General features: G+C 38.7%; 3 protein-coding genes across 5 annotated transcripts; 2 read left to right on the forward strand and 1 right to left on the reverse strand.

Moving 5' to 3' along the window:
* Positions 1 to 165: 165 nt before the first annotated feature.
* LOC135947449 (kelch-like protein diablo) lies at positions 166 to 2,253 on the forward strand. 2 transcript variants are annotated; one of them, XM_065496331.1, is made up of 4 exons: positions 166 to 338; positions 1,084 to 1,259; positions 1,320 to 1,692; positions 1,936 to 2,253. In XM_065496331.1, the coding sequence occupies exons 1-4, from the start codon at positions 325 to 327 to the stop codon at positions 2,201 to 2,203; spliced, it is 831 nt and encodes a 276-aa protein (XP_065352403.1). In that variant the 5' UTR covers positions 166 to 324; the 3' UTR covers positions 2,204 to 2,253. The 2 variants fall into 2 exon arrangements, with proteins under 2 accessions (XP_065352403.1, XP_065352412.1); XM_065496340.1 differs by having other exon boundaries at positions 1,971 to 2,115.
* Positions 2,254 to 2,794: 541 nt separating this feature from the next.
* lic (dual specificity mitogen-activated protein kinase kinase lic) lies at positions 2,795 to 6,685 on the forward strand. Its single transcript, XM_065496837.1, has 7 exons — positions 2,795 to 2,990; positions 3,164 to 3,215; positions 3,270 to 3,435; positions 4,102 to 4,338; positions 4,463 to 4,642; positions 5,282 to 5,499; positions 5,960 to 6,685. The coding sequence occupies exons 1-7, from the start codon at positions 2,984 to 2,986 to the stop codon at positions 6,087 to 6,089; spliced, it is 990 nt and encodes a 329-aa protein (XP_065352909.1). The 5' UTR covers positions 2,795 to 2,983; the 3' UTR covers positions 6,090 to 6,685.
* Positions 6,686 to 7,297: 612 nt separating this feature from the next.
* LOC135947924 (cationic amino acid transporter 4-like) lies at positions 7,298 to 23,323 on the reverse strand. 2 transcript variants are annotated; one of them, XM_065496922.1, is made up of 9 exons: positions 23,081 to 23,323; positions 13,103 to 13,407; positions 12,715 to 12,849; positions 12,457 to 12,656; positions 11,930 to 12,318; positions 11,460 to 11,615; positions 10,601 to 10,863; positions 10,188 to 10,419; positions 7,298 to 9,693 (listed from the first exon to the last, which is right to left on the reverse strand). In XM_065496922.1, exons 1-9 carry the CDS (start codon positions 23,253 to 23,255, stop codon positions 9,494 to 9,496), a joined length of 2,055 nt encoding a protein of 684 aa, XP_065352994.1. In that variant the 5' UTR covers positions 23,256 to 23,323; the 3' UTR covers positions 7,298 to 9,493. The 2 variants fall into 2 exon arrangements, with proteins under 2 accessions (XP_065352994.1, XP_065352993.1); XM_065496921.1 differs by lacking the exon at positions 23,081 to 23,323 and adding an exon at positions 19,321 to 19,480.
* Between the last annotated feature and the right edge of the window lie 1,918 nt (positions 23,324 to 25,241).

The raw sequence follows: 25,241 nt of genomic DNA on the forward strand, positions 1-25,241 counted from the left end.
AGGATTCCTCATAAGGTGCTCGTCGTACTGGGAGGCATGACGCAAGAAGGAGAAGCAGGCGAGTGCGATCCTGTTTTGCCAATCGAGTTCTATAATAAAAACTCAAATTCGTGGGCGAAGGTAAAAATAATTGTAAATGTACTCTAAAATATTTTGAAAAAAAAATAGGTTGCGGAGCTTAAACTTGATTGGCCGCGGGGATACTTTGCGTATGAGAGGATCGGCAATGAGATATACTTATTTGGGGGATTTGGCAGTGATTTGGTTTCAAACAAATGCCATAAAGTGGACCTGCTGACGAACAAGTGGACAGAACTGCCACGCATGGCGCTGGACAGGTGAGAATCTTAAAATTAGCCCTGACCTATTCTCAGGGTTTGGCAGAAGCGGAAAATTTACAAAAATACTGTCCTATCTATTTTTCTGAAATAACCAGAATTTTTACAGCAGATTTTTCAATAATTAAAATCAGAAATCCCAACTCTCCCACGGTGTGAAAATCTATAGTTAATTTTATAATATTTTTTGCATTATTTATGAATTTAAATTATTTCACACGTCCGAGACACTAAAAACCAGCATTTAAAATCAAGCTGTTTGCCGTTTCTTTCATTATTTTAATTATATGTATAATATTTAATGACTTAAACTATGCAAGAATAAAAAAGTAAATAAAAAATAAATGGTGTGTCCAACTATTGTTTTTTTTATTTTTTATTCAAACAAAATTTTGCACAAGTGATTTTACATGCCTAACTACTTTTAAGTCAATTAGTGATACTTTTTAATTTCATGCTTTTTAAACTTGAAAAGCTTTTTGCTTCAATTTTTCACCTCTATACCTTTTTTATTTTGTGCTTCAAGAAATTAAAACTTATTTGATTAACTTTTGTGTTAAAAAATAATTCAATTAAAATCAATTTGTGGACCTTTTTAAAAATAACTTTAACCGTTTTTTATTTTCATATAGAATAATGAGGGTATTAATTGTAAATTCTAGAACTGTCCAATGTTTGGAAAATAGACTTTAGTTTTTATGTTGGAAAAAATCGACCATCAAATAAACGCAATCAGTGTGAGCAGGTGCTATGCCTCCGCCGTGGCAATGAATGGAAGCATTTACATCATCGGAGGACAACTCAAGCGAACGCAAGACAAAACAAGATCCGTTGAGAGATTCGACCCTGACGTTGGTGCTTGGAGTGTCGTACCTGAGTTGACGAGCGCCCGTTGCGACGCAGCCTTTGTCAACCTGAACGGTGATTTAAAAATAAAATTCAACAATGCACATACATATACAAATTAATGAAAAAAAATAGGCTGGCTTTACGTTTTGGGTGGCTTTGATGGTCTGATCGTGCACAGCAGCATCGAAAAACTGGGCCCTGATGGCAGGGTGTGGAATTTCGGGCCTAGAATGGTGCGTCAACGCAGCAGCCTTGGGGCCGTGGTGTTCGAAGGCCGAATCTTCGTGTTTGGTGGCTACGACGGTTTCCAGCAATTGGCGGACGGAGAAGCTCTGGACCCTGAGCTAGGTGCTTGGTCGCTGCTGGCACCCATGGTCACAGCCAGGAGCAACTTCGGTCTCGCCCGGTCTGAGAGACTTTTCTATGCGGTCGGAGGCTTTGGAGGGCCCAAGCCTGGTCACCCTTTGGCCGACGTGGAGGTGTATGATCCAGATCTCAATACATGGTATTTTCTATTAAGTATCATCCATTATTTTCACATGCAGGACGATATCTTCCTGAAAAATCCAGTTTTTCGGTAAAACAATAATACTAAAAAAATTGGTAAATACAAAAGATCAGGTACATTTGTTTTCTTAATTTAGTTTTTTTTTTCAAGACCAAAATCCTGGATTTTTATTAGTTATTTAAACAAATATTGTTTTCTTTATTTCGCTCCCTAAAATTCATACAATTGTTAAAAAACCAGGTATCAGATTGAAAGCATGTCTGGTCCTCGTGCAGGGTTGGCTGCCTTCATCGTTGACAGCCTGCCGCTCGCGTTAAAGGTCTGGGACAATGCAGAAGGACTGAGAGGCTGCCGCCCTTCAGAAATTGCTGCTTCAGAGAATGACGCATCATCACTCGAGGAGCCGATTTTAGAACCACTGCCGCAAGAATGGCTGCAAAAATACCAGCAGGATCAGAATGCAGCGTCTGCTCCTTCAACCCCACTTTTTGCTATTACAGAGGTGTAGTAAAAAGTGACGACCATTAAAAATAATTAAATATCAAAATTAAAATCAAATGAAAAAATTCTCAGAATTTGCCGTATTCCTCGAATAATTATAATGGATGATGGCGAAATAAACCCTGGAAAAATTTTAACTCTTTATTTTTCCGGTAAAAATGAAAAATTATATCTATTTTGATTGACTTTGACTGTGATACAATAACTTATATGCGGACCTAACTGTGCGACGATAAACAAACATATAAATTATAATAAAAGGAATATTTTGCATCATTAATCCACACCTTAAACATTATTGGAAATTATGTATTGTGCATGAGCTCAACAGTTGCCAAAATAAGTAAAGTGAGCATTGGTCGCGTCACGGATGTCGGCGTGACCTTTAAAGGCATGAATGGAATTCCGAGTGGCGTCACTCGAATGCTGGCACCTGTTCCTCCGTCATCACAATGACGTACAGGCCAGTGTGAGTCACGCACTCCTTTCTACCCGCTGCGAACAGAATGGAAAAGGGGCGTAGTCACGTGGCCGGGAGTGAGTCACCGTCGGCGGCGCTGCCGTCACTTCACTCTCTTCACGAGACACACATCCCAAGTGAGTGGAGCGAGTGAGTCGTGAGTCATTTTTTGCCGAATCAATCAGTCGGGTCGCATGTCCTGTGATTTCGTCGGCCTCTTGCACACCAATTACGGCCGCCGAACCGAATTCTAGGGGCGTTCGGGTCGAGCATGCTGAGTGGGCCAGCCCGCCAAGTTTGAAGAGTCGAGCGAAACAGCAAACAAACATGTCTGGTGAGGATTATTGCCTTTGTTTTGGTCCCCATTAAACTGATAATGAGGGTCCGATCGGCACGTTTGCGCACCTATTAATTTGAGAAGCTTATTGGGGCTAATCAGAAGCTTGCCAATTGCCCTTCCTATGAGCACTTTTGTGGTTTATCTGTGTTAAAGAACGTTTTTTCCAGGTCGCAAAGGGAAGTTAAAATTTGTCCTCACTCAGGAGCCGCTGCCCGTTGTGTAAGAGCGCTCAATTTAATTCCTGCGCTTTGTTTTAATTTATTTGAATTTTAGAACGCCACCACGGAATCTGGACCAAAAGACAAACATGATCCTCGGTGGACAGGAGTACACAGTGGACGCTGCAGACCTTGAGCGCATTTGCGAACTGGGCCGAGGAGCGTACGGCACGGTCGAGAAGCGCAGACACACTCAATCGGGCACTGTGTTAGCCGTCAAAGTAAGTCCGGCACAAGGCACAACTACATTTTTTAGCTAAAAATATAATTGAGGCTGAGAAATATTTTTAAATGGACTGTTTTAGTTAAGAGGTTAGAGGGGCCAATTTTATAATTATTGGAGCTACCGTTCTCTAACAAAAATATTAAAAAATATCTATAAATTAATAATTCAGTTTAACTACTTTGATTGTGTTTGTTAGCCAGAAAAATATATCAATTAAAAGACATTAGTGTAAACTAACCAGCAAAAAAATAATATTATTTTGGCATCTTAAATTTTTTTAAAGTAATGAAGGGCTGAACGTCATTGTCATGGTTTTTCTTATTTAGGAGAATTCAGAAAGTATTCAGACGGTGCAAAGCAAAATTTTGAGTTGATGGTTGACAAATCCGGACATTTTTCCAAGAATCTGGAAACGAAAATACTCCGCTCATGTTCTAAAATGAAACAATTTTACTTTTTCTTTTTTGAGGTTTATTTATTTTTTCAGTCGAACTTGTTCTCTTGAAAATTTGAAAAAATAGGAACGATTTTAAATTCTCTTGTCAAATTTAAAGGCTGTGATGGAACATATTTTTAAAATGAAAAACAACACATTAAACAAATATCTGGTCAAAATTTCTATTCGTTTTAAGGCCACAAAAACCATGATTAATTTTTTCAGTTGATCACAGCGACAGTGAACTCGCTGGAGCAGAAGCGGCTGATCATGGACCTGGATGTGTCGATGCGGGCCTCGGACTGTCCGTACACAGTGCAGTTTTTCGGCGCCCTCTTCCGCGAAGGTGACGTCTGGATCTGCATGGAGGTCATGGACACCAGTCTGGACAAGTTCTACGCCAAAGTGTACAAAAACGGCTACAGCATCCCAGAGGACATCCTCGGCAAGATTGCCGTTGCTGTGAGTCACATGATTATTAATTTGTTATCTGCCAACGACAATGGTGTTAATTGAAAACAAACAACTCACCAGCCACGCATTTAGTTGTTGAGAAGGCAACTTTACTGATAAGAGTGTTTTGCAGGTGTTGCAAGCATTGCACTACCTGCACTCGCAACTCAAAGTCATCCACAGGGATGTGAAGCCGTCCAACATTCTCATCAACCGCAGGGGCGACGTCAAAATCTGTGATTTTGGCATTTCTGGCTACCTCGTAGACTCAATCGCAAAGACTGTTGACGCTGGGTGTAAACCATACATGGCGGTAGGTGCATTGCTCTTGCAGTCTCTGAGAATTTTTATGTTATCTTATGAAGGGCTGTTGTTATATTTAGGATAAGAAAATTTATGTTTGAAAAACATCTAGGAAGGATTTTTTTGCATCAGCTTTTAGAAAATGATTTACTAGTGAACAATTACAAAGTAGTCCCATTGGTGAGCTATGAAGCCTAATCTTTGAAATTAATGTGGCGTTTCATTTGGATTTCTGTGTCAATTTCATTTGGAAAAAATGGGTAGTTTTTGTCCAATCTTGATTAAATTTGTAATGGAGACTCCACGACGAGAAAAAATTTATAATATCAATCATTTAGTAACACAAGTTAAATAATTGCAAATCTAATCACCTTCAAGAAAAACACTTGCTTCTATTTAATTTTTAATATTTTTATGCTGGAATTTACCTATTAGTTTTATGGACTGTCAAAAATTAACCCATGAATGGATTTTTCTCATCAAGGGTAATCTCAAATAGTAAAATTAATCTGCCGCAAATAATATAAAAGAATAAATCACACAAATAAAAAAAAAACACATTTTCAAGGCAATTCTTTTCAAGGCTAGTGGATTATCACTGTTTTTGCATTATTTAAATCGTTGACGTAACAAGAAATTTTCCTTGCAGCCAGAGAGGATTGACCCAAGCGGTAATCCGTCGCAGTATGACATCCGGTCAGACGTGTGGAGCCTTGGCATCTCCATGGTCGAGTTGTCCACGGGCAACTTCCCGTACAACTCGTGGGGCACGCCGTTCGACCAGCTCAAACAGGTTGTGCAGGACCCCGCGCCCAGACTGCCCCCCAACAGATTCAGTCCAGAGTTTGAGGACTTCATTACACAGTGGTAAAATATTTTGATTTTATTTTATTTTTCGGATAATGGACATAAATATTGTCCGCGCGTTAAATGTTTCAGATTTGAATTACTCTTTACCTTTAAAATAATTATTCCTAAATTTTTCAATGCCGTAAAGAAGTAATTTTAATATCCGCAGGAATTGAATAAATAAAAAATAGAAATTATTTTTTGCTCCCCTCTAAGCACTTTTGGTGATTTGTCATGGATAAAAAAAACTAGGTAAATATCAATTGTCATGAAAACCATACATTTTGGTCCCCCCACCCCCCGAGAAAGAAAATGAACATTCAATTTTGTGAACTATGAGTTCATCGGGAAAAATGCTATTTCTTTGCCACATTTAATTAGTGCAATTATTGCAAAAGCCTATTATTTTTTAAATAGGAATCCAACAAACAGAAACTCTACAAACCCCGATATTGACTGACCCCTTTCCTCATTTCAGCCTGCAGAAACAATACTCACAGCGACCGAACTACGAACAGCTGCTGCAGCATCTGTTCATCACAATGCACCAAAACAAAGACACGGACGTGGCCACCTTTGTGTCACAAGTCCTCAACCTGCCTGATTAACTAACCCAGTATTCTGCTACGGCCAAAAGTGTTTTCTAATGCTTGTTTCACACAGCACATGGTTTTGCTAGTCGAGTATGAAATTATTATACTGACCGATGAGACAGCCATTCTTATTGGTGTTCGAGTACAAGAAGCTGCGCAAATTCCAGTGAATGCCATATTATGTTTATCATCACGGTTCTTGCCCCAAATTGCGACGCTAGAGCCTGGAAAACGAGTGTTTGTGCTGGCACTGAAGACAGACTCGGAAATCGTGCTTAGTTTTCTTGTAAAAAGGTAGTTGATTAATTTAAACAGATTAACAGAATGTCCCAATCACACGCCCCAAGTAATTAACCAACCAAACGCATCTAATCTTGTGACGTGATGTGGAGGAATTTTTAGGCAAAGACTCTATGATACTTAAAATTTTGCTCACATATATCACATTAGTCGTAAGTTAACCCCAAACAGCTGTGTAGGCGCAATTAAAATGAATTATGTGTCTGGAAATTCAAACGAAAGTGCAGATTTTGCACTGAACCAGACAATGTGAGAATATTTAAGTGCTACTTGCAATAAAATTGCCTTGTAAAGATATTTACATGAGGAAATATTTGTATTTTTACTATGCATCAAAACCCAAAAACAAAAAGTCGAGTAGCCGCTACGGCATTTACTCATTCAGGAGTTTCAGGACATCAATTGAGCTCGAATCATGACTTTGCGAGCATTCTGACGCAATTTAATAATCGGTTTTATGCTAATATAGTAAATCAATATTTTGACTAGGATTGTACCCGAAAATTTCAGTAGAAACGTAAAATTTTACGATTTTCTCAAGCTTTGCGACATGTGTGCCACAACGTGTCTTCACTCCAGCGATTTACTAAAATGCAACCTAGAAAAAGTTGTAAAATTAAATTTTCCTGAAAATCAATACAAAATATCTAAAAGTTTTTTGCCCTTTTGATCAAATAATGTGATCGCAGAAACCTTTTCCCCCAGAAACCATGTCTAAACGACGGAAAACCCGAAGTTTTTTGTCGCGTTAAAATGCTGCCTGCTTTCCAATTAGACACCTTTTCTTTTCGGTTTGTAGCAGGTCAACAGTCATCCAGGGCCCCTTGATTCAAAAGGGCAGCAAGTGGTCGTCAACTTTTGGGACATCCTGTACGATGCGGCGTTATTTTACAGATTTAAAAAGAAGAAAAATAAAATGCAGGTACGTCATTAGTTGATCTTTATTCTTAACTTATTCAATTACATGGCCTTACACAAGATGATAATGAATTTCGACCAGCTGTACATCTTTGATTTTACACTTGCAATACAGCTTTTGCTTGTTAGCACGACACCATTTTATTGTTATATATTCTTATTAGTTTACACTTTATTTGTCACGGATTCCATTTTCTTCGAATAAAGCACTTTCAGCAGCATATGCTCCTTAACAGATAACTCACGTGTGGTATAATTATATTAGCTTATCTTTCATTTTTATATTCTCACCATATGCAACGGACGGTTAATTACACAATTAAAAATTCGATATATTTTAGCGCATTGGGACGCATTTTCCATGATATAAAATACACATATTATATATACCATATCGATCAACATTTAAAAACAATTAATTATAGAGATTTTACTGATTTGTCTCACAGTGAAATATACATTTGAATACATATTATACGCACGTAAACAACCAACGAAGCGGCAGGTTTATATATGTAAACACCATTTTTAATGCAAACGAGAAAACTACGACCGCTAAGTTAAAATAGGATTTTGAGAGATATTTCGTGAGCTCGTCGTATTTTCGCATTCGAGGACGGTTAATTACTCTGTCCTTACACAATAATTATTATACACTATAAAAGTGATTGTTCGCGTTCGGTTAACAACCAAAACAAAAAAAGCTATGAGGCAGCAAGAGTTTCTTCTACGCAGTGCAATGGAAGGAATTAAGTTGCAAGGGAATAAATCAGCACAATAATCTATTGAAAGTCTTCCTTGAAACCCTGATTGAGTTTTGCGGCTTATTTCACGTGTCGACGCGGTGCATTCAGGCATGATACATGAAAAGTTTAAAATCACTTAAGCCGCCCTGCTAAAATCAATGTTATTGCCACCACATCCAGCAAACATGCACTTACACTTATTGATCGTTTAAACGAATTATATATTTTGTATTTTATAGTAGATTTTGATTACACAGTCGAGAGCGACTTCGAGATCTTTAAATTTTCACTTCGCTCTCTTCTCTTTTTTTATTTTTAACAAACAGACACACACGTCGTGTGCAAATTTATTTATTATATTGATTCGTCCCAGTTTCCCAAGGTAAATATGTATTTTATTGATTTTCAATGCGGCGGCGAGATTCATTGACTCTGATAACCCTCTCATTTCGTATTATTATCAGTTCCGTTCGATCGCAGGCGATTCGATCCGCGCATGCTTAATTCTACAATATCCTTTTCCCCAGCAGTTGCGGAATTTCACTGGAGCCAGTTCCGTTCAGCAGGAAGACTTCTTCAATATTTTAAAATCCACAATTAAAATCCAACAACCTCTCATTATAACAGTAAAAACCAACTTACTAGGTTTTAATAAAATATGTTGTATAGTATTTATTAAAACCTTTTGTCGGTTGCCAAATTTTAAATCCAAACCTCCTCTCCCTAAAAAGTTTCCATTCCATCTGAAAATTTTTACTTTATACACACGTTCGCCAAAATCCGTCCAATGATTTAGCATATTATTACCGATTTACAGTAAAATCCCGCGTTCCTTCCGCATAATAGGAATTTCTTTAGCATCAAACGTGTTCACTTCTGTGATTTTTAAATGAAACACTATAGTCCAAAATTTTCAATCTAACAATGTTTTCAAGTTTGCCGGAATTATTTTGTTTTAATTGAAAAACTTGTCAATCAATTTAAAAATCGAAAATTTTAAAATAACAATTGATCGTCTCGTTCATCAAGATTAGTTTGTCTGCTTACTGAATTTCATCATAATTTGACCAATCTCGCCCGTTTTATTATTAGTTAACATGTGATTCTTACAAGACGTTATAATAAAATCACCTAGAGAGTACTAGATTGAAATTTTTCTTCTAGTTTCAACGTCTGATGCCAAAAAAATTGAGTTCCTTTTATTTTCATCGAATTTCCAAAATCTGCGTGCGTCTCATATTTTCTTCAGCTTCAATAAAATTATTTAAAATCGAGTGTGATATTTCTCTCTACGTGTTCTTTGGTGTTGCGAGTGTGCGCTCGGTTGGTGATTGATTAGTCGGTTACTCACGTAATTAGTTACACACTCCAATTAATTACACAGCATGCGTGGGTGTGTGTGTGTCAATTAAACTCTGTCGATTACACGTCGTTCGGATCGGGGCAGGCCGAGGGTCACCGACTGATGACGATCGTGTCTACCGTGGTGAAGCGGCGCTGCGAGTGCGGCGCCAGGCGCCGCTGACTGGGCACCAGGGTGGGCACCGTCGGGTGTGGCGGCGCCGCCTGCAAATGGATCCGCTCGCCGCGGCGCCGCGACGCCACTCCCAGCCGCTTGGCAATCCGCCACTCTCGGACGTAGATTGATAATCCACCTGAGAAATGGGAATTCGCAGATTTTTATTGCTTTTACATTTACTGAATTAAAAACTAAATTTTACGTACAATGGTGGTTTTGCAAAATTTCTGCAGAAATAGAAAAAAATAAAAAAATTTCAAGAAATCAGAAGGTTTTAAGAAAATAATTAAATATGAAATATTATTTGTATTTCTAAATTAACGTTTTAAGCTAGTGTGAAAATGGATAACTTAATCTCGAAAAATGAAAATGTTTGAATTATTTCATAGCTTTGAAAATATCTGTTTCATCTAAAAAATTTGTTTTTAACGTTCTTAGATCTGAAAAATGATGCTAGATTGGTCTAAATTTTATTCCATGTTGAATTAATTTTTTTTTCATTCAGATGCTGCTGAGACGATTGTTCTGGTAAAATCCTATTTTGGGTATGCAACCGTCTGAACCAATATGCTGCGCGTGTTGCATAGCTCAAATTCCGTCAGGTCGGGGTCCCATCCATTTTCAGCTTACCTGAGAAGGCGATGGCGAGAAAGGAGAGCCAAGCCGAGGCGAGCAGCTGCACCAGCAGTAGGACGTGCAGTAGCACCGAGAGGGCGGGCAACCATGGCCCCAAGGGCACCTCGAAGTTTCCGTCGGTGGAGCGAATTCTCGGCTGCCGGGCTACCAGCAGCAGCAGGCCCACAGTTACTACCATCGCCAAGCCCGAGAACACCAGGGTGCCTAACGAGTGTTTCTCGATGCCCTGCATGATAGAGGGACATTCAGGTACTGATTAATTGGTTGGAGAAGACGTTAATTTTGCAATGCGAAAAAATGGACCAAAAATAAATAAATAAGTTCTCCGTTTTTTTTTAATTTATGAAAAACATGTAAAATTGCGGATAAACCAACAAAATCGAACAAAAAAATTGGGATGCACTGACCACTAAAAAGGTGGAGCAGACGAGGACGACGGTGAGAAAGGCGGCGAGCAGTGCCAATCGCGCCCTCTTCGAGCTGGTCGAGTCTGGCTCAATGGACAATGGTACGTGGGCAGTCGAACCGCCACACGATGTTACGGTGGCCACTTGGAGCCGCTCTTTGAACTCGGCCACTGCGGCGTCGATGTCCGTGCTGGCGCTGCTGTCCGTCTCGTAGCCGGAAAGCTCCGAGCTTTCCGACTCTACAGCATCTGTGTTCACCTCGTCTAAAAGGAAAGTTTAAATTTATTTATTTTTCCTGCGCTGAATTAATGACTTTTTCTTTATTGTTCTTAAAAGGATCTGTATTACAGAAGTATGAAAAATGATTTTACCTTTTCAAAAATATTTTTTGAAAATTGGGTAAGCGCTAAAATTTTTGCAGGTGTAGCCGTTTGTATATTTGAGAAAATTGGCTCCAAAGTTTGCAGATTAATCAAGCAGCGAGTATTGTCTCCTTATTGAAAATCATGATAGTATGCACCAGAAAGCAAAATAAACTCATAATTTGTACACCATTGGATAGATCACGAAAAGAGGAATAATCACTGACAAATTCGAAAGATAATAAAATTTAACTTTTATTTGGTCCTGATTTAATTTTTCAGGGCCTAAACACGAATGGGAACGGCAAAAAATGATACTAAAATTATGAAAATGAATCCATTTGCATGCAACGTTTTAATATTCCACTGCAGCTATCTGATTAAGACTGTGGAATCATTGCCCCCGAAATCTAACGGGGTATGAACCATTAAAATTAGCATATGCAGAATAAATGAATACATTTGGGTGTATGAATCAGTGCTAAATAAATGCGTACCGTCAGCGCTGAGGGTCATGAGGGGCTGCGCTTCGTCGGTGTTGCGGCCGCCCCATCGGTGACCTTGGCCTGTCATTTGCACCACCACGGGCAGTGAACCCAGCTTGGCTTTAAAACTGCGCACTGTCAGCCCGCCGCTCAAAGTCGGTATTCCTCCTTTATTCAAATGGGGAAAAATTTTCACTCAAAAAGCAGTTTTAAGAAATTATTACAATAAACAAATATTTAAATGATATAACAATTTCAAAAATCAAAATTCAAAGTCAGTTTTTGTTCAATCATATAGGAATGTAAAAAATGACCCACCGGTAGATTTAAATGCCTCATCTAATATTGTTAATCAACCAAATTTTTTCAAAATTGAGTAATAAACTATTTTAAAATCGATTTTATAATTATTGGCCATTTTCTATAAAATAAAACCGTCAAAGCGAAATATTTCCAATAAATTCACAATTTGACGGACTCACCTAAAATTTGATCATTGGTGTTGCTGAGGCTGCGGTACCTGATCCAGAGACAGGCGGTCGACAGGGTCAAGTTGATGGTGAGCGCGGCCAGGGCGGCCAGCTGGAGGAGCAGCCTGAGCGGCGCCGCTAGCCCCAGCGCTGCTGTCAAGGCGCCGCAGGTCACGATGGCGGCTGCCGGGGTGCCGGTGATGGGCAGGTCACGCGCCAGGTGCCTGGGAAGGAGGCCGTCAGCTGCTAGGGCGCGCACCTGGCTATGCAGAGGGTGGGCAAGCTCGACCAGGGCGAAGGAAAGGCCCGAGATGCCCAGGACGGACATGACGAGACGCGCCCAGTCCACGTCGCGCACCTCGAACGCCTGCACCAAAGCTGGCGACTCTGGACCCAATGACCTTGGTGAAAACAAAATAATGTGAATTTTGTTTCATTGGTTTATTCTTGCAAAGTAAATAAATTGTTTCACTTACACATGTTCTTTAAATACATATCATATTTTAGCTTCGATTGAACAAGAGATTTTTATATTTTACCTGAAGTGGACCATCATGGTGAGGACGACGGTGACCGCGAGGAAAGTGGCGAGGCAGACAAAGATGCACGCGACGCACATAATCAGTTGAACAGTGAGCGAGGGGCCGCGGTCACCGCGGGCCCACGCGCGGGCCGCCTCAGCCCTCACCGAATTGACGCCAAGGAAGCCAACAGAACACATAGCCGCGCCGGTGAAAAGCTGAAACTCCGATCCGTGGAGGCATTGTTTAGAATTTTCCATTGCTCAGATGACTCACCCCTCTTGCGCCGGCCGGCAGGAAGACGTGAGAGCCCCAGGTCTCAGGTTCGCAGTGCGTGGTGCCAATCACCAGGAAGAAGAGCACCGCCAGAGCAACGCTCGCGTTTAGCAACAGGCGCAGGATTCGCGAACGCTGCAATTTTTCCAAAAATCGACAAATTTAAATTTACTAGATAAGTTTAAAATAAAAATTTACAAAAAATTTAGAATTAAAATTTCTTATCAAATATAATTACATTATCTAAAGGAAAAGCAACAATAAATTGTAATTGGAAATTTGAGACCAGAAGTGAAAAAATCCAAATTAACACAATTGTAAATAATCCTTATTTTATTTGAATTGGTTGGCAAGAGAATCAACAAATTCCAAATTATAATTTCCATACCTCAAGCCCGAGTACAAAGAGCAACGTGGTGAGGCAGGCGGCGCCAGCGGCCAGAGGGTCGGGTTCGATTCTATGGAGCATCGGGAAGACGCGCAGCATTGCGTGCTTGGTCAGTGCGCGGAAGTGGCCGCCTGATATGTAGTCGATTGTGGCGCCGAGACTACGAGCGCAGGCGGCCAGGGCGGCCACGCGCCACGCGGCAACCGCCCACCCGATTGCCAGGGCTGTCCGCACACCCAGCACCTGTCTTGCCGCCTCATAAAGGGACGCGTGTCGCTTCACAAACACCTCCGAGTGGCACAGCGCTGGCAACAGAAAAAAAGTCAATTTAATTTCATGGCCTCTTTGTTAGGGGTTTACTGCTTTGTTCATCACGTTTTTCCCTCAAGTGGATTATTCCGAAAAAATTAAAGTCGTTTCGAGCAAAAGAAAGTTTTGAAGAAAAATGTATGTATGTAACTTAAAAATTTGCACATTTAAAAATGTGATATTGCTTTAGCATTTAAAAAAAGAGAAAGGTTTTTCCTTAAAATTTAGTGAAAAGAAGGATATAGAAAATTGCTTCTAAAATAAATTAAAATAACTCGTGTGGAATATGTAAATTAATAAAATTTATATGTGATAAAAATAAACTAGGTTTAAATCCGTCACTGAACTCAAATTTTGCACCAGACCAAAAATGCATATTTTTAACACTCTGGAATATAATAATTAAAAAATAAAGCACGCGCTTGATTTCAAATCCTCTACATCAGCGATTTAAATTAATAAAATGATTTTTTTGCGTTTTAGATGGTAGTAAAATACACAAAGCTTATAAATTAAAGCAAACTAAAGTATAAAAAGATTTTCAGATTTTCCAACCATAGAAAAGGACTCCTAATATTTATAATTATATGCTCTTAAAAAGTTCGGTTACATATATGTGTATAAAAACCACTTCACATAGCCTCCTGGCAGTAAAAAAGAATTTTAAACATTATCGCTGACAGCATTTTTAAACAAATCTTTATATTCTGGCAATTTAATTCCATTTTTTGATTCAATTTTCTTTTGAATGATTTTAAATATTAATAAAACTCAATAAATTTGAGTCACACCCTCCCAATTTATCACATTTTCGAGATTATCATAATGGAAAATTCGCCAGCTTTGGTACTCTCTCCCCTTTTTCATTAAAAGATGTTTGCCGGAACGAACAGCGGACCTTTTTGCAGCTTAAGCAGAGATTTTGCATGAAACAAATTTTGCCCATTATCATTTCGTGTCCGCTGAGCAATTTTCTACTTTCACCGAGTGCTCTGCTCGAGAGTCACCCGCCGTGGCTAATTAAAAATTCCACCAAACAAAAAGCTCTGCGTAGGGAAGAGCGCCGAAAACAGAGTGCAAACGCGCCGAATTTAATTAAACGACCGAGAACCGTACTTTTTATGCAAATTGCTCTCCACCAGCTTTCTCTCCACCCCTCGCCACACCACTTCTTCCTCCACATTCCCAATCCGAATTTAATGCTGCTGGGAAAACAAGTAAAATCAATTTTTAATTTTACACATGGGATGTGGAGAGGAAACCTTCTTGATTTGATCAGTTTTAATTGAAAAATAACAACTTTTTTATATTCATGATTCCTACTATTTAATCAAAGTGATATTCCATTCATAAAAGCAGTGTTTCAATGGCTGTGGGAACGAGTTTTTAACAGATTTTTTTAACTTTTCTTTGCCTCCTTTTCGATACATGCCATCCTGTAAAAATTATTTACCCTGTATGGTTGTTGTTTCCACAAAATTGTAAAAATCAATTTAAATTAAGGTTGGGACTAAATTTTAAGATTAGTTTAATCGGTAAAATATTAATTCTTTACTGACCAATCGATTTTTTGGTTCTATATCAGGTCACTTATGCTGCTTAGGTTCTATTTGTCATTTACCAACCCTAAATATGTTTTTGTTTTAATTCAGGAATATCATTTTCAGCAATAAACAATCAAAATGAGATTTTTTTGAAAAAAAATTAACTCTGCCCTGATAGAAAAATTAGAAAAATATTGACACACAAATGACACAAAGAATGAGTTGTGTGTTAGTCTAGCTTTTTGTATCGAAAAAAAGTATTCTAGAATGCACAAAAAGTTTAAAAGTCCCAAAATATATCAGAGAGGGCCCAGAACATGAGTGATTTTTAACTTTTCAAACTTGGATACGATACTTATTTTGAGAATCCCTTTTATTTTCCTGATCATTTAGGTGTAAAAAATAAAATTGTTGCGGTTTTTTGTCTGTATGGAGACAAAAGTTTCAAATATGGTAAAATTAAAATCCATCTAAAAGTGATTTTAAAACCGTCTAAAAATCTCTTTCGGCGAAATGAAACGTCGATATAATTCAAATTAAATTATTATTAAAGCATATTAAAACATGATATATATGACTTCCCGGAACAGTAGGAAAAATTTTCATAACTAGCCCTTTTACGAGTCAAGCATTAATTTCGCGTGCCGAAATTGAGAAACCGTATACCAAGCGCATTCACGCTGCTAATTATTTTCCTGCTCTCGTTTCGGGTTTGCCAATTAGTCACGGATGATCGATTTTGCGAGACGGGAAAAAGACGAGGGCATGGCTGCAGGCTGCCACTCTTTCAAACTAACTCGCCTCTTTCCAATAAAAGAGCGCAGAAAAAATTAATAACGTGTATGTGTGTGTGTGCGAGGGAAAAAGCCCCGTGGCTGCTGCCGGCCCTTTTCTCCTGGTGCGACGCTCTCGTCTAATCCGGCGGCGCGCATCGTCTTTTTTCTCGCAACAAACTTACTTTATTTCAACTTGTGGAGTAAGAGGCGACCCACTCGGCCAGATCGATAGCATCTTTCGCCATAGTGGTGAGGCTGGCTCTCGCGAAAATAGAGAAGCGGAGGAAAATGGGAAAAGGAGCATGGCGTGCGCGCGTTTAACTATTGAGTGGCGTGTGCGGATGGAAAGGAAACAAGTTTGCTCTCTCGCCTATACCCGCCTGTCCGGCCGTGTTTCGGGTCAGATACACTGCCAAAAATGACAAGCCAAAGAATTTCTGCGCCAAAATACCCGAGACAGAAAACTAACTTTGCACGGTCTGAGCCTATCAACTTGCGCCAATTTGTACAGCGGCGAAAATGGTTTGCATACTTTTTTTTAGAAAAAATAGAATTATCAGAATATATTTAATTTAAAATAATTTATTAGCATTTGAAAAGATTTGCCAAAAGAATATCCCCCGCTACGTATAGTTCGCTAGATATACGCCTCCGCAATGTCAATGTTTATTTCCATAAATAAGGCGAAACAAATTCCTAAAGCCAATTAGTGCAAAAAAACGCCGTGTCAAAGCCAGTGATTTGTTTTCCTGGGGAACTGAAGGGCAGCGAAGGGAGCAGCTGCGAGTGAATCCCAAGCAGCGAGTGCAAATTTTAATAAAGTGCACGCTGCTAAATTATTGTGTGCGCTGTTCTGGGGGCGCGCAAACGAACTTTTTGCGCCAAACTCGGGTCGTTATAAACAAACTAAGACTCGTGCCAAAGACATTTTCCTTAATAGCAGCAGCAGCAGCAGCAGCGCACGTGCCTGGCCTGCGTGGCGTGGCGAGGGGCCGCCTTTTTTGCCAATCCGTTATTTATTCATTCGCCCAGGGTGCCGATGCTGATGGCGAGCACTATACGAGACGCTTTTCCAATAAAACGTGCCTTTCAATTGGAAAAATCCATCATCATCAAGCGAGCAAACGGCCTGAAAAATTGGCCAAGCGTTGAGAACGAAAGAGTCGCCTCTGAAATTTATATAAATGGAAGCAAAGTGCGTTAGGAATGCTCTATTGCAACATTCCCGACAGAATTTCACTTCAGAGACGCTGATCGATAACATCATGTTCCACTCAGAAAACCGTAGAATTCTGATTTACGGCCAGTAAGGAATTTTTCTTGTCGGAACAAAAATAACAGATTTTAATTCAAAAGGGGAGTTCAAGAGAGGGGTTTATGAGCATAAATTTGAGTTGAAAAGACACTCGATCCTGCAGTTCCTATATAGCCGCTTTTTATATTTATTAATTTAACAATTATCATTCATGGTATTTCATCTTAAATAAACGAAAGCTTTTAAAGTGAAAAATTCAATTCTCATGAAAGACCAAAGCTGGCTCCAACAAACAGAATATATAATATAGTTCATAAATCTCATAAATCTAATACATTTTAAACATATTTTAACTTTGGCATCTTTCTCATTACATTTACCTGTTGGGAGCGTGTGCCTAAGGACTACAAATTTAATAAAAATCACATTTAAGCTATATATTTTCAAAGAAAATCGACTAAATCCGTTGAAGCATATTTTGTACTTAGTGTTAAACACCGCCCGAGTTAAATTAATTAGAAGCTGCTTCATTTAAAATTTATTTGCACACACGTATTTGATCGTATCACAATAATGAGGGTTTCATAGAAATAGAGCTGCACCGCATAAGCCAGGCTGTAGCTTTCTGTGAATTGCGGTCGTCAACTAAATTCACTATAATATAGCCGAGAGAGCAAGCTTATCTGTTGCGTTTGTGTGTGCACCACGATCGATATAAACAATGCGAATTTCCCATTAAGCAGCTCCCGAGCACAGCGCTATGAAGCTATTGTGCGCAAAAGTTATCTCGAGTCACCTATCGTCGGCACCGGACTACTCGCCTGGCTCACTTGGACTCGTTGCTTGGCTTCGTGTGCGCGGTGTTTAGCAAGCAGAAAGAGCCTAGATAACATCGCGCCCTGCGAGACAAAGGATTTGGCTTATTTCCCCTGCCTCGGCTGGCTGGAGCATGTGCGTGTCACGAGCACAAAGACCCACCGCCCTTGTAAAATGCGATTTCAGCCAATTTTCTGCGCCACCGTGTCACCGTACCGTCACTGCCCACTGGGCACCGCGCTTGCTAGGCTTCACCTATGTCGGTTAAGGGTTTACGTAACTAACTACCACCGTCTCGAAATAGCTCTCAGCTATAATGTCTTTCATTTGCACACAAGGAATCGATGAAGCAGCCAAATTTCGACAGTAATTTTTCGCTGTTAGTTGATACATATGATGATATTCCAATTTACCCAAAACTGGTTTAAAAATTTACTTGTATTTTGATTGTAAATTATGCAACCTGCCAACATGAGTAGAAAGACGAAAATTGAATTTAGAAAAATTAAAACTTCTCTACAAGCCGTAATATTTAGGCACAAGATTTCTCCAGAACAATTATTAATGTTGGAAATTTTGGTAAAATGTTGAAATTTTGCTCAAGCATAAAAATTAAACGTCATTCAACTCTCGTCTAGCTAAGCAGATTCTTAAAATGTAAAGAAAATTGAAATCCAGGCACTTTTCAAGAAACCAGGAAAGTTTGAAATTTCTAATAATTTAAATTACAGGGGCGCTGATTTAGCGATAGAAATGGAAACTATTGTTGTTTCAATTTTTCTGACTGAAAAAATCGTTCCTGTTCTAGGCCAATTGAGAAAATTTTGATTGGTATGCATTCAATGGGGCATGTTTAGTTAATTGTTTTAAATTAAATATATCTCTTAATGATTTCGTCATGATAAATCGTATTTTCTACGATAATCTTTATCCTGCTAAAAATTAATTTTATACGGTTAATTTGCAACGCAAAAAAATATGTACATATTCCTTTAAAATGGTTGAGTTTTGTCTGATCTTAAATGTTTTCTCGGTCATAAACCACAGGTAAATTTTGCAAAAAAAATATTTTCCCTTTAACGAGTTTCGAAAATGTCATAAAGAATGCGAGCATCTGCTTTTTTCTGTTAATAATAACTTTTATGTCTGCGAATAAAAAAGGTAAAGAGAGAGACACACACAAAACCCAATCTTGCCATTGTGTACGTTGTACGAGCAGCTTTGCTCAATATTTTTTCCACCTAAATTTTTCATTTGCTGTAAAAAAGCACCTCTGCTTCTGCACACGCGAAATGGAAGTCTCTGTTTACTCATATATTTTTGTTCTCTCTCTGCAGAAATTTTCTCATTTGCACGAGCAACGGGGAGTAGGTCGCCACCGCCTCCGCCGCAAAATTAATTTCCCGCTGTTTTACACGGAGGCGGAGAGCGGCGGAGGGCTCGTGTGATCGGAATAAACAACGACTCCCTTTTCGCCTGCATGCATGATCGCAGCCGTTTTTTGCAAATCAGACTCACCACAATCACGCAGGTTTTTTTCAGCTTCGGTGGTGGAATTCGGAAAAATGACGAGAAGAGACGATCGTTCCCCGCAGATGGTGAACGTTTGGGGTCTGCGTTTGGGTGTGTCGCGCGCGAGAGCCAGAGTGATTTTTGTACACATGCCTGCGAGCGTGACCGGAATCGCTTCATATTTTTTAGTCCGCTGAATGTGTATTTCAAACATGAATCCTCTTGACGAAAAAAGCGGGGTTCATGTTATGCGAAATGAATTCTACTGCGTTTTATCAAATCATCAATGTTGAAAATAAATGCTGCTTTTTGGCCAGCTAAAAAAAATGAAAAGCAAGAAAGGGGTATTTCTTCAAATAGTGGAGTGTTGTTTCTGTGGACAAAATTTATAAATCTAAGTAATTAGAAAACACTGAAGTAAAAATTTTTGATAATTGTTTAAAATTTTTTTGCAAAGCTTTTACTGTGTATATGCACACAAGAATATTTTTGTTGATTGCAAATTAGCTGGATCGAATAAAAAATTTCAAAATCATAAATAAAAATAGCAAACAACTTAAAACATGAATTAGTATTAAGAGATAATAATTCGTTACCTTTTTAACATTTTAAATGCACATATTTTTAAATTTTGTTAATTGAATTGCCGAGCCGTAATAATCCTTAAAAATGCCAGAACAATTTCGTCGGATTTGAAATACAATACAGACGCAGGCGGAGGAGAAAAGGTAGTAAGATATCTGAGAGCGGTTTCCAAGCAAAGCAGCTTACAATTTTCGAGGGCACTTGGGTGAGAAGCTGAGGTTTTCTGGCGAGCCTTTTGTTTCGTTTCCCCAGGTGGCTTGAAAAACACATAGCTGCGTCAAAGACTAACCGTCTGAGTGTGATCCTTCAAGTGAGAGAAAAGAGTTTTCTTTCGAGGGGTGTATGAAAAATGCGTTGAAATAAAGGGTGGAAAGGGCTTGCTTTGATGATTATGATATCGCAGAAATATATTTCTGCTTTGTATACAAATCCTTCCATGAAAGGATGTATTTTTAAAATTTGTTTTCACAAAAAAGACCTATATATGAGAGTTGAGTTTCAAGCAAAAATGAATAACCTCCTTGTGCAAAAGGATTTTAACTGCCTGAACATACATACATATTTTAAAAACAATTGAGCCTTTCTACTTAAGAAACAAAAATAGTTCAAAATATGAGTGTTTCTACGAGAGATTTGATATGGTCTGCAATGTTTAAATTTTTGTTTGATCATCATCCTGATTTTTTGTTATTTTGCTACAGTTCTATAAGGCGTCGAAATAATAACCAAGTTTGCCGGAAAAAATTAATGCTGTTATTCCTGGAAATCGGGCTAAAATCTGGAGAGATGGGCCTTTCGGTTTTCACAAATATGAGAACTTTTCGAGTTTTAATGATTTTAGGACATTGAGCTTTGTGCCAGAGGAGAAAGCCAACTAAACAGCCTACAACTTTCAAGTTTAAATCCCTGATATTATTTAAATTTGAGTAATATGTGTTTATCAATGGCTCAAAAATGGATTTTTTTTCTTAAATAGGGACATAATGATGCCTCAAGTGTGTATTGCATTGTGTAGAAAATTTCAAGATGGTGCAATTTTTATTTTTTGAGATACAGAGGGTCAAAAGGTTGTAAAAAGCGATTTTTTTAGTTCAGGTGAATCGTGTATGTAATTCAACACTTTGGAAGTCATCAGGTCTCCTCGATCGTACGTCATAATAAAAAATCATGATTTGTGTTCATTTGATGGACTCAACATCAAAGCTACCACAGAAACACAATGGATTATTGGTTTTGCACAATCCTTACAAACAATAAAAAAATGGACAAAGCCAAGCAGTACGCGATAAATTTCCAGGTTTTTTTATCGTTTTAAATATTTTTTTACGGCGTGATAAAGAAGCAGTTAAACCATCCATTTGTTAAAATAATGTGATTCCTCCCCTCAAATATAGACCGACGAGCTTTTAGTGCTGTGAAAAATCGGCCAATCGACCTGCCCACTCAAGGTTGCGCGGCCCGGCATAAAATGAATCAAATTGCGCTGCAATAAATCACCGCGAATATGGCAGAAGGGCCAGTGGTGAGGAAGCCTTTCACGGCGCGCAACAAAAGACACAAAAATAGGACATTCCAGACCGGCGTTCGCGCTGCGCTGTGGCGCCGGAAGAAAAACTTTGCATATTATTCAATAACGCGCTTGATTTATGTGCAACGGAGGGACAAGTTTGGCGGCACCGAAATCTCACTTTCAGATGAATAGTGAAGTGCAGCTGCAGAAAAATCCACGGATGCTGTTGACGCGGTGTTATATCGTGCGCCTGCCAAGCCGAGCCAGCGCGGAGGCAACACAAAAGTGGCGGCAGCGGTTGCCTCTTGAGGCAATTTATGCGGCACTTTGAGTTGCTGCAGCCAACACGCCACGAGGCCTCAAACTCGTCCAACGTATGAAATGTGCCGTACATGTACAGCAGAATGGACGCCGCAAAACACAAAGGCCGACGAGTTTCATTGATTTATTAGTACACAGCACGATTTAATCAATGTTTATAAATAAAGCGTTGTGATGAATTTTTCACTACTTCTCGACTCTACGAGAAAAGGTGCAGCGAAGGCAAATTGATATTTGCCTGGTTTTTTAAGTATATATTTAAATTAAACTCGTGTAAAATCACTCCTAATTTGGCCTTAACTATTATTTACAAAATTTTAGAACGAGCTACCATTTAAATTTATATTTAACGAAATATTAAAAAAAAGGAGTTGTTCAATATGGAAGAATTTTGGTTTACAAATTGTTGTAAACAACGTTTCATGAGAAAAATCGATTAGCAGTCAGTGGTCTTTATGATATTTTGACAAAATTGTAACTTTCCCTTAACGGTTTGTTCCGGTCTTTACCCCAGGTACAAATCCCGGTGGATCTAGAAGGACTCCTTATTGCTGTGGATTCAATGTTAACTTTGTAAAACTTTGTTTTATGTATATAGGTAAAAAAAACACATCAATCTGGTCCAGTCGTCATGGTAGTTGCAGGAATTCTCATGATTTTTAACTGTGTTGAGTCCGATTATATTTGTTCAGCAAACAATGTGATGCGATTGTTGTGTATTTGTATGTATTGTGATTTGCATTGTTTGACAGAATGTAGGTATCCCTACAGTTATACATATGTAATATTCTAAAGAAAATTTCTATCATAGTTCCTCAGATCGGAAAATTGGATGCGAATATTTTCAGAGATTTTATTCTTCTGATTCATTTTGATAATTCGGTGTTGAAAACAAAATTGATTTAAAATGCTTCACATATCTGGGAAAGCAATAAAATTTTGATAGTTTAAAAACCTTCCTCTAGAGCTACAATTTGTTAAACAAATGAAACCGTTCATACAAACAACTAAAATGTTTTTTTCTAAAAATCATAAAAATACATTTTAAATCGTTCCTGATAAACGTTCTAAGCAAATCTACTTATGAAATCTAACCATTTTGAACCTGAAAATGATTATTTTCAAAGCAGAAAAAACCGAAAATTGTTTAAATACATTTTAATCCCTGCTTAAATATGATAAAGGGTTGTTTAGCTAAATCAGAGGGTAACAATGCGGAAAGCTGGTAAGATAAGGCTGGTCGTAAATTCGCTGGGCAAGCAGCAGCCGGATGGAATGCGGCCCAAGCGCAGTGGAATGCCGAGATTACTACACACAGACACTCACTATACGCGTACGCAAGCAACTCACCGGCGAGCAGTGCGGCGACGGCGGCCATGAGGAGGGCGGCCAGCGTGCAGGGGCCGCTGACGCCGCTGGCCACGTGGCCGACGACGACGAGCACGCCGAGGGCCCAGGGGGCGGCCAGGCCGGCCCCGAGGAGGCGCAGGGGCGGCGGACGCGGCCACCAGCTCGCGGGCGTCATCGCTGGCTGCTTGGCTGGCTTACACTCGCGCTCACCCCGCCGCCCGACTGCCGCAGCCGCGCAGCTCGCAGCCTGCAAGCGGGCCACCCCGGGCCGCCTGACGCCACGCCACGGAGGGGGTGCATAATCCACCCCCACCTACCAGCCACACACCCTCGACTAACACAGCTGCAGTCGCGCCTAATCACACCCCCGATTGCCAAATTGAATTTGCGCTCCATTGTCTCCAGAATGCATGATGGTACACATACACACACACACACACACACACACACACACACCGCATGTAAATTTCACTTTCTGACTTAATTTTCCTTATTAGTTTTTATTTTTTCTACTTAAATGTATGTCTTTTTGGTATTCCTACTGAATATTGAAAATATTTTCTACTGATATTTGAAAAAAGGCATTATTCTGATAATGTTTCATTTTATGAAAAAATATGTTTTTAAATAAATACCCTACTAGTGACAATTTATTTGACTCTACGATTTTTCTGAAAATTATAATTCTATCCACCGAATCAAAAGCTTTCTTCACGTCTAAAAACAGCGCAAACAATGTTTTTTTCCTATCATGTACTGTGACATTTATTTCTTCAATGAGCTGCGTAACTGCTTGCATTGTGGACTTCCCTTTAATAAATCCAAATTGATTTGCCGGAATAATATCTATGAAAATCGAGTATAATCTATTATGCATGATTTTATCAATTAAATTATACAATGTATGGTTCAAACTAATTCCTCTATGCGAATTTAAATCCTCAGAATTGCCTTTTCCTTTGTACAATATTTTCAACGTTGAAAAACGCCAAGATCTTAAAATGAAATATGATCTCCCTGAAACTGATAATTATAAGAAGTTTGTTAACATAAAGATTATAAATAGACGCTTGATTTGTGTTGCATTTTATGAAACTCAAACAATGATGCATGGGAATTGGAGGGTGCCGAATTTTGAAGATAGACATGTATTTACTCGATTTGCATGCCATGGATATCACTATTTGTTCTGTGCAACTCAGATGTACCATTATGAACCTCAGGAGATTTGTAAATGTAGATTTTGTGGAGAACAGTGTGAAAATATCATATTTTGAAATGTGTAGTAAAAAGAATTAGTTTAAGAACAGCAGCAAAGACTTGTAAGAATTGATTGTATAGGATTAGTGTCGCACGCATATATGCGTTTAATAATAAATTCATTCAAATAAATACCCTAGCTGGCTTTGGTATTTGGGCCTTTTTCATTAACTGAAAATATATAATTTGTTTGATGTCTCTTGACATTTTCACCAGAATTAGAATTAGAAAATTTCTGACGATACTTTAATTTAAAAATCCCCCAGAAAAAAATACTTTTGCAATATATTTAACGGTGTAAAATCATTTGGAAATTTTCGTTCTCATTCCCAAAATTTTCTAACAGAAAATGTTTTTGGAAAATCGCGTGCAGAAACAGCTTTGCAGTAGAGATTAATTTATTTTTGCTTTATTTTGATTATTTCAAAATTCTGTAGGGTTGCATAGCTTTGTTGGTAAATTGGAGTCATTTTTTAAATGACTTTCCGACTTAAAATGCGCATTAGATTTCTTGTTTAAAAAAACATAATTCAGGAATTACTTCCGTCCACATTGTCTCATAAAAGTCTTAGCGACGAGTGTCAACCAGCGGCGGCTTTCGTGTGAAACTGCAATTTTAACTTTTATATCCTCGATAAAACGCTCGTTAACCTTTTCTACACGGTACGTGTTTAACTTTTGGATGACTTTCTGATTAGATAAGAGCGGATGAAGACGACTAAAATCGTTTGTACAAACTGCAATATCGTGGATTTCTTTAACTTTATTCCCCACATATTTCATTATATTATGGAACAAATGTCATGATGTAGTGTGAAAAAAATTGACGCAAGTTTACACTTAGTAGTGAGAACGTAAAATTAATTTTTTAGTAGAATTTAACAGTTTTAATTAAGAGGAT

Source organism: Cloeon dipterum, chromosome 1 (genome assembly GCF_949628265.1).
Source record: "Cloeon dipterum chromosome 1, ieCloDipt1.1, whole genome shotgun sequence".
NCBI lineage: Eukaryota > Metazoa > Arthropoda > Insecta > Ephemeroptera > Baetidae > Cloeon > Cloeon dipterum.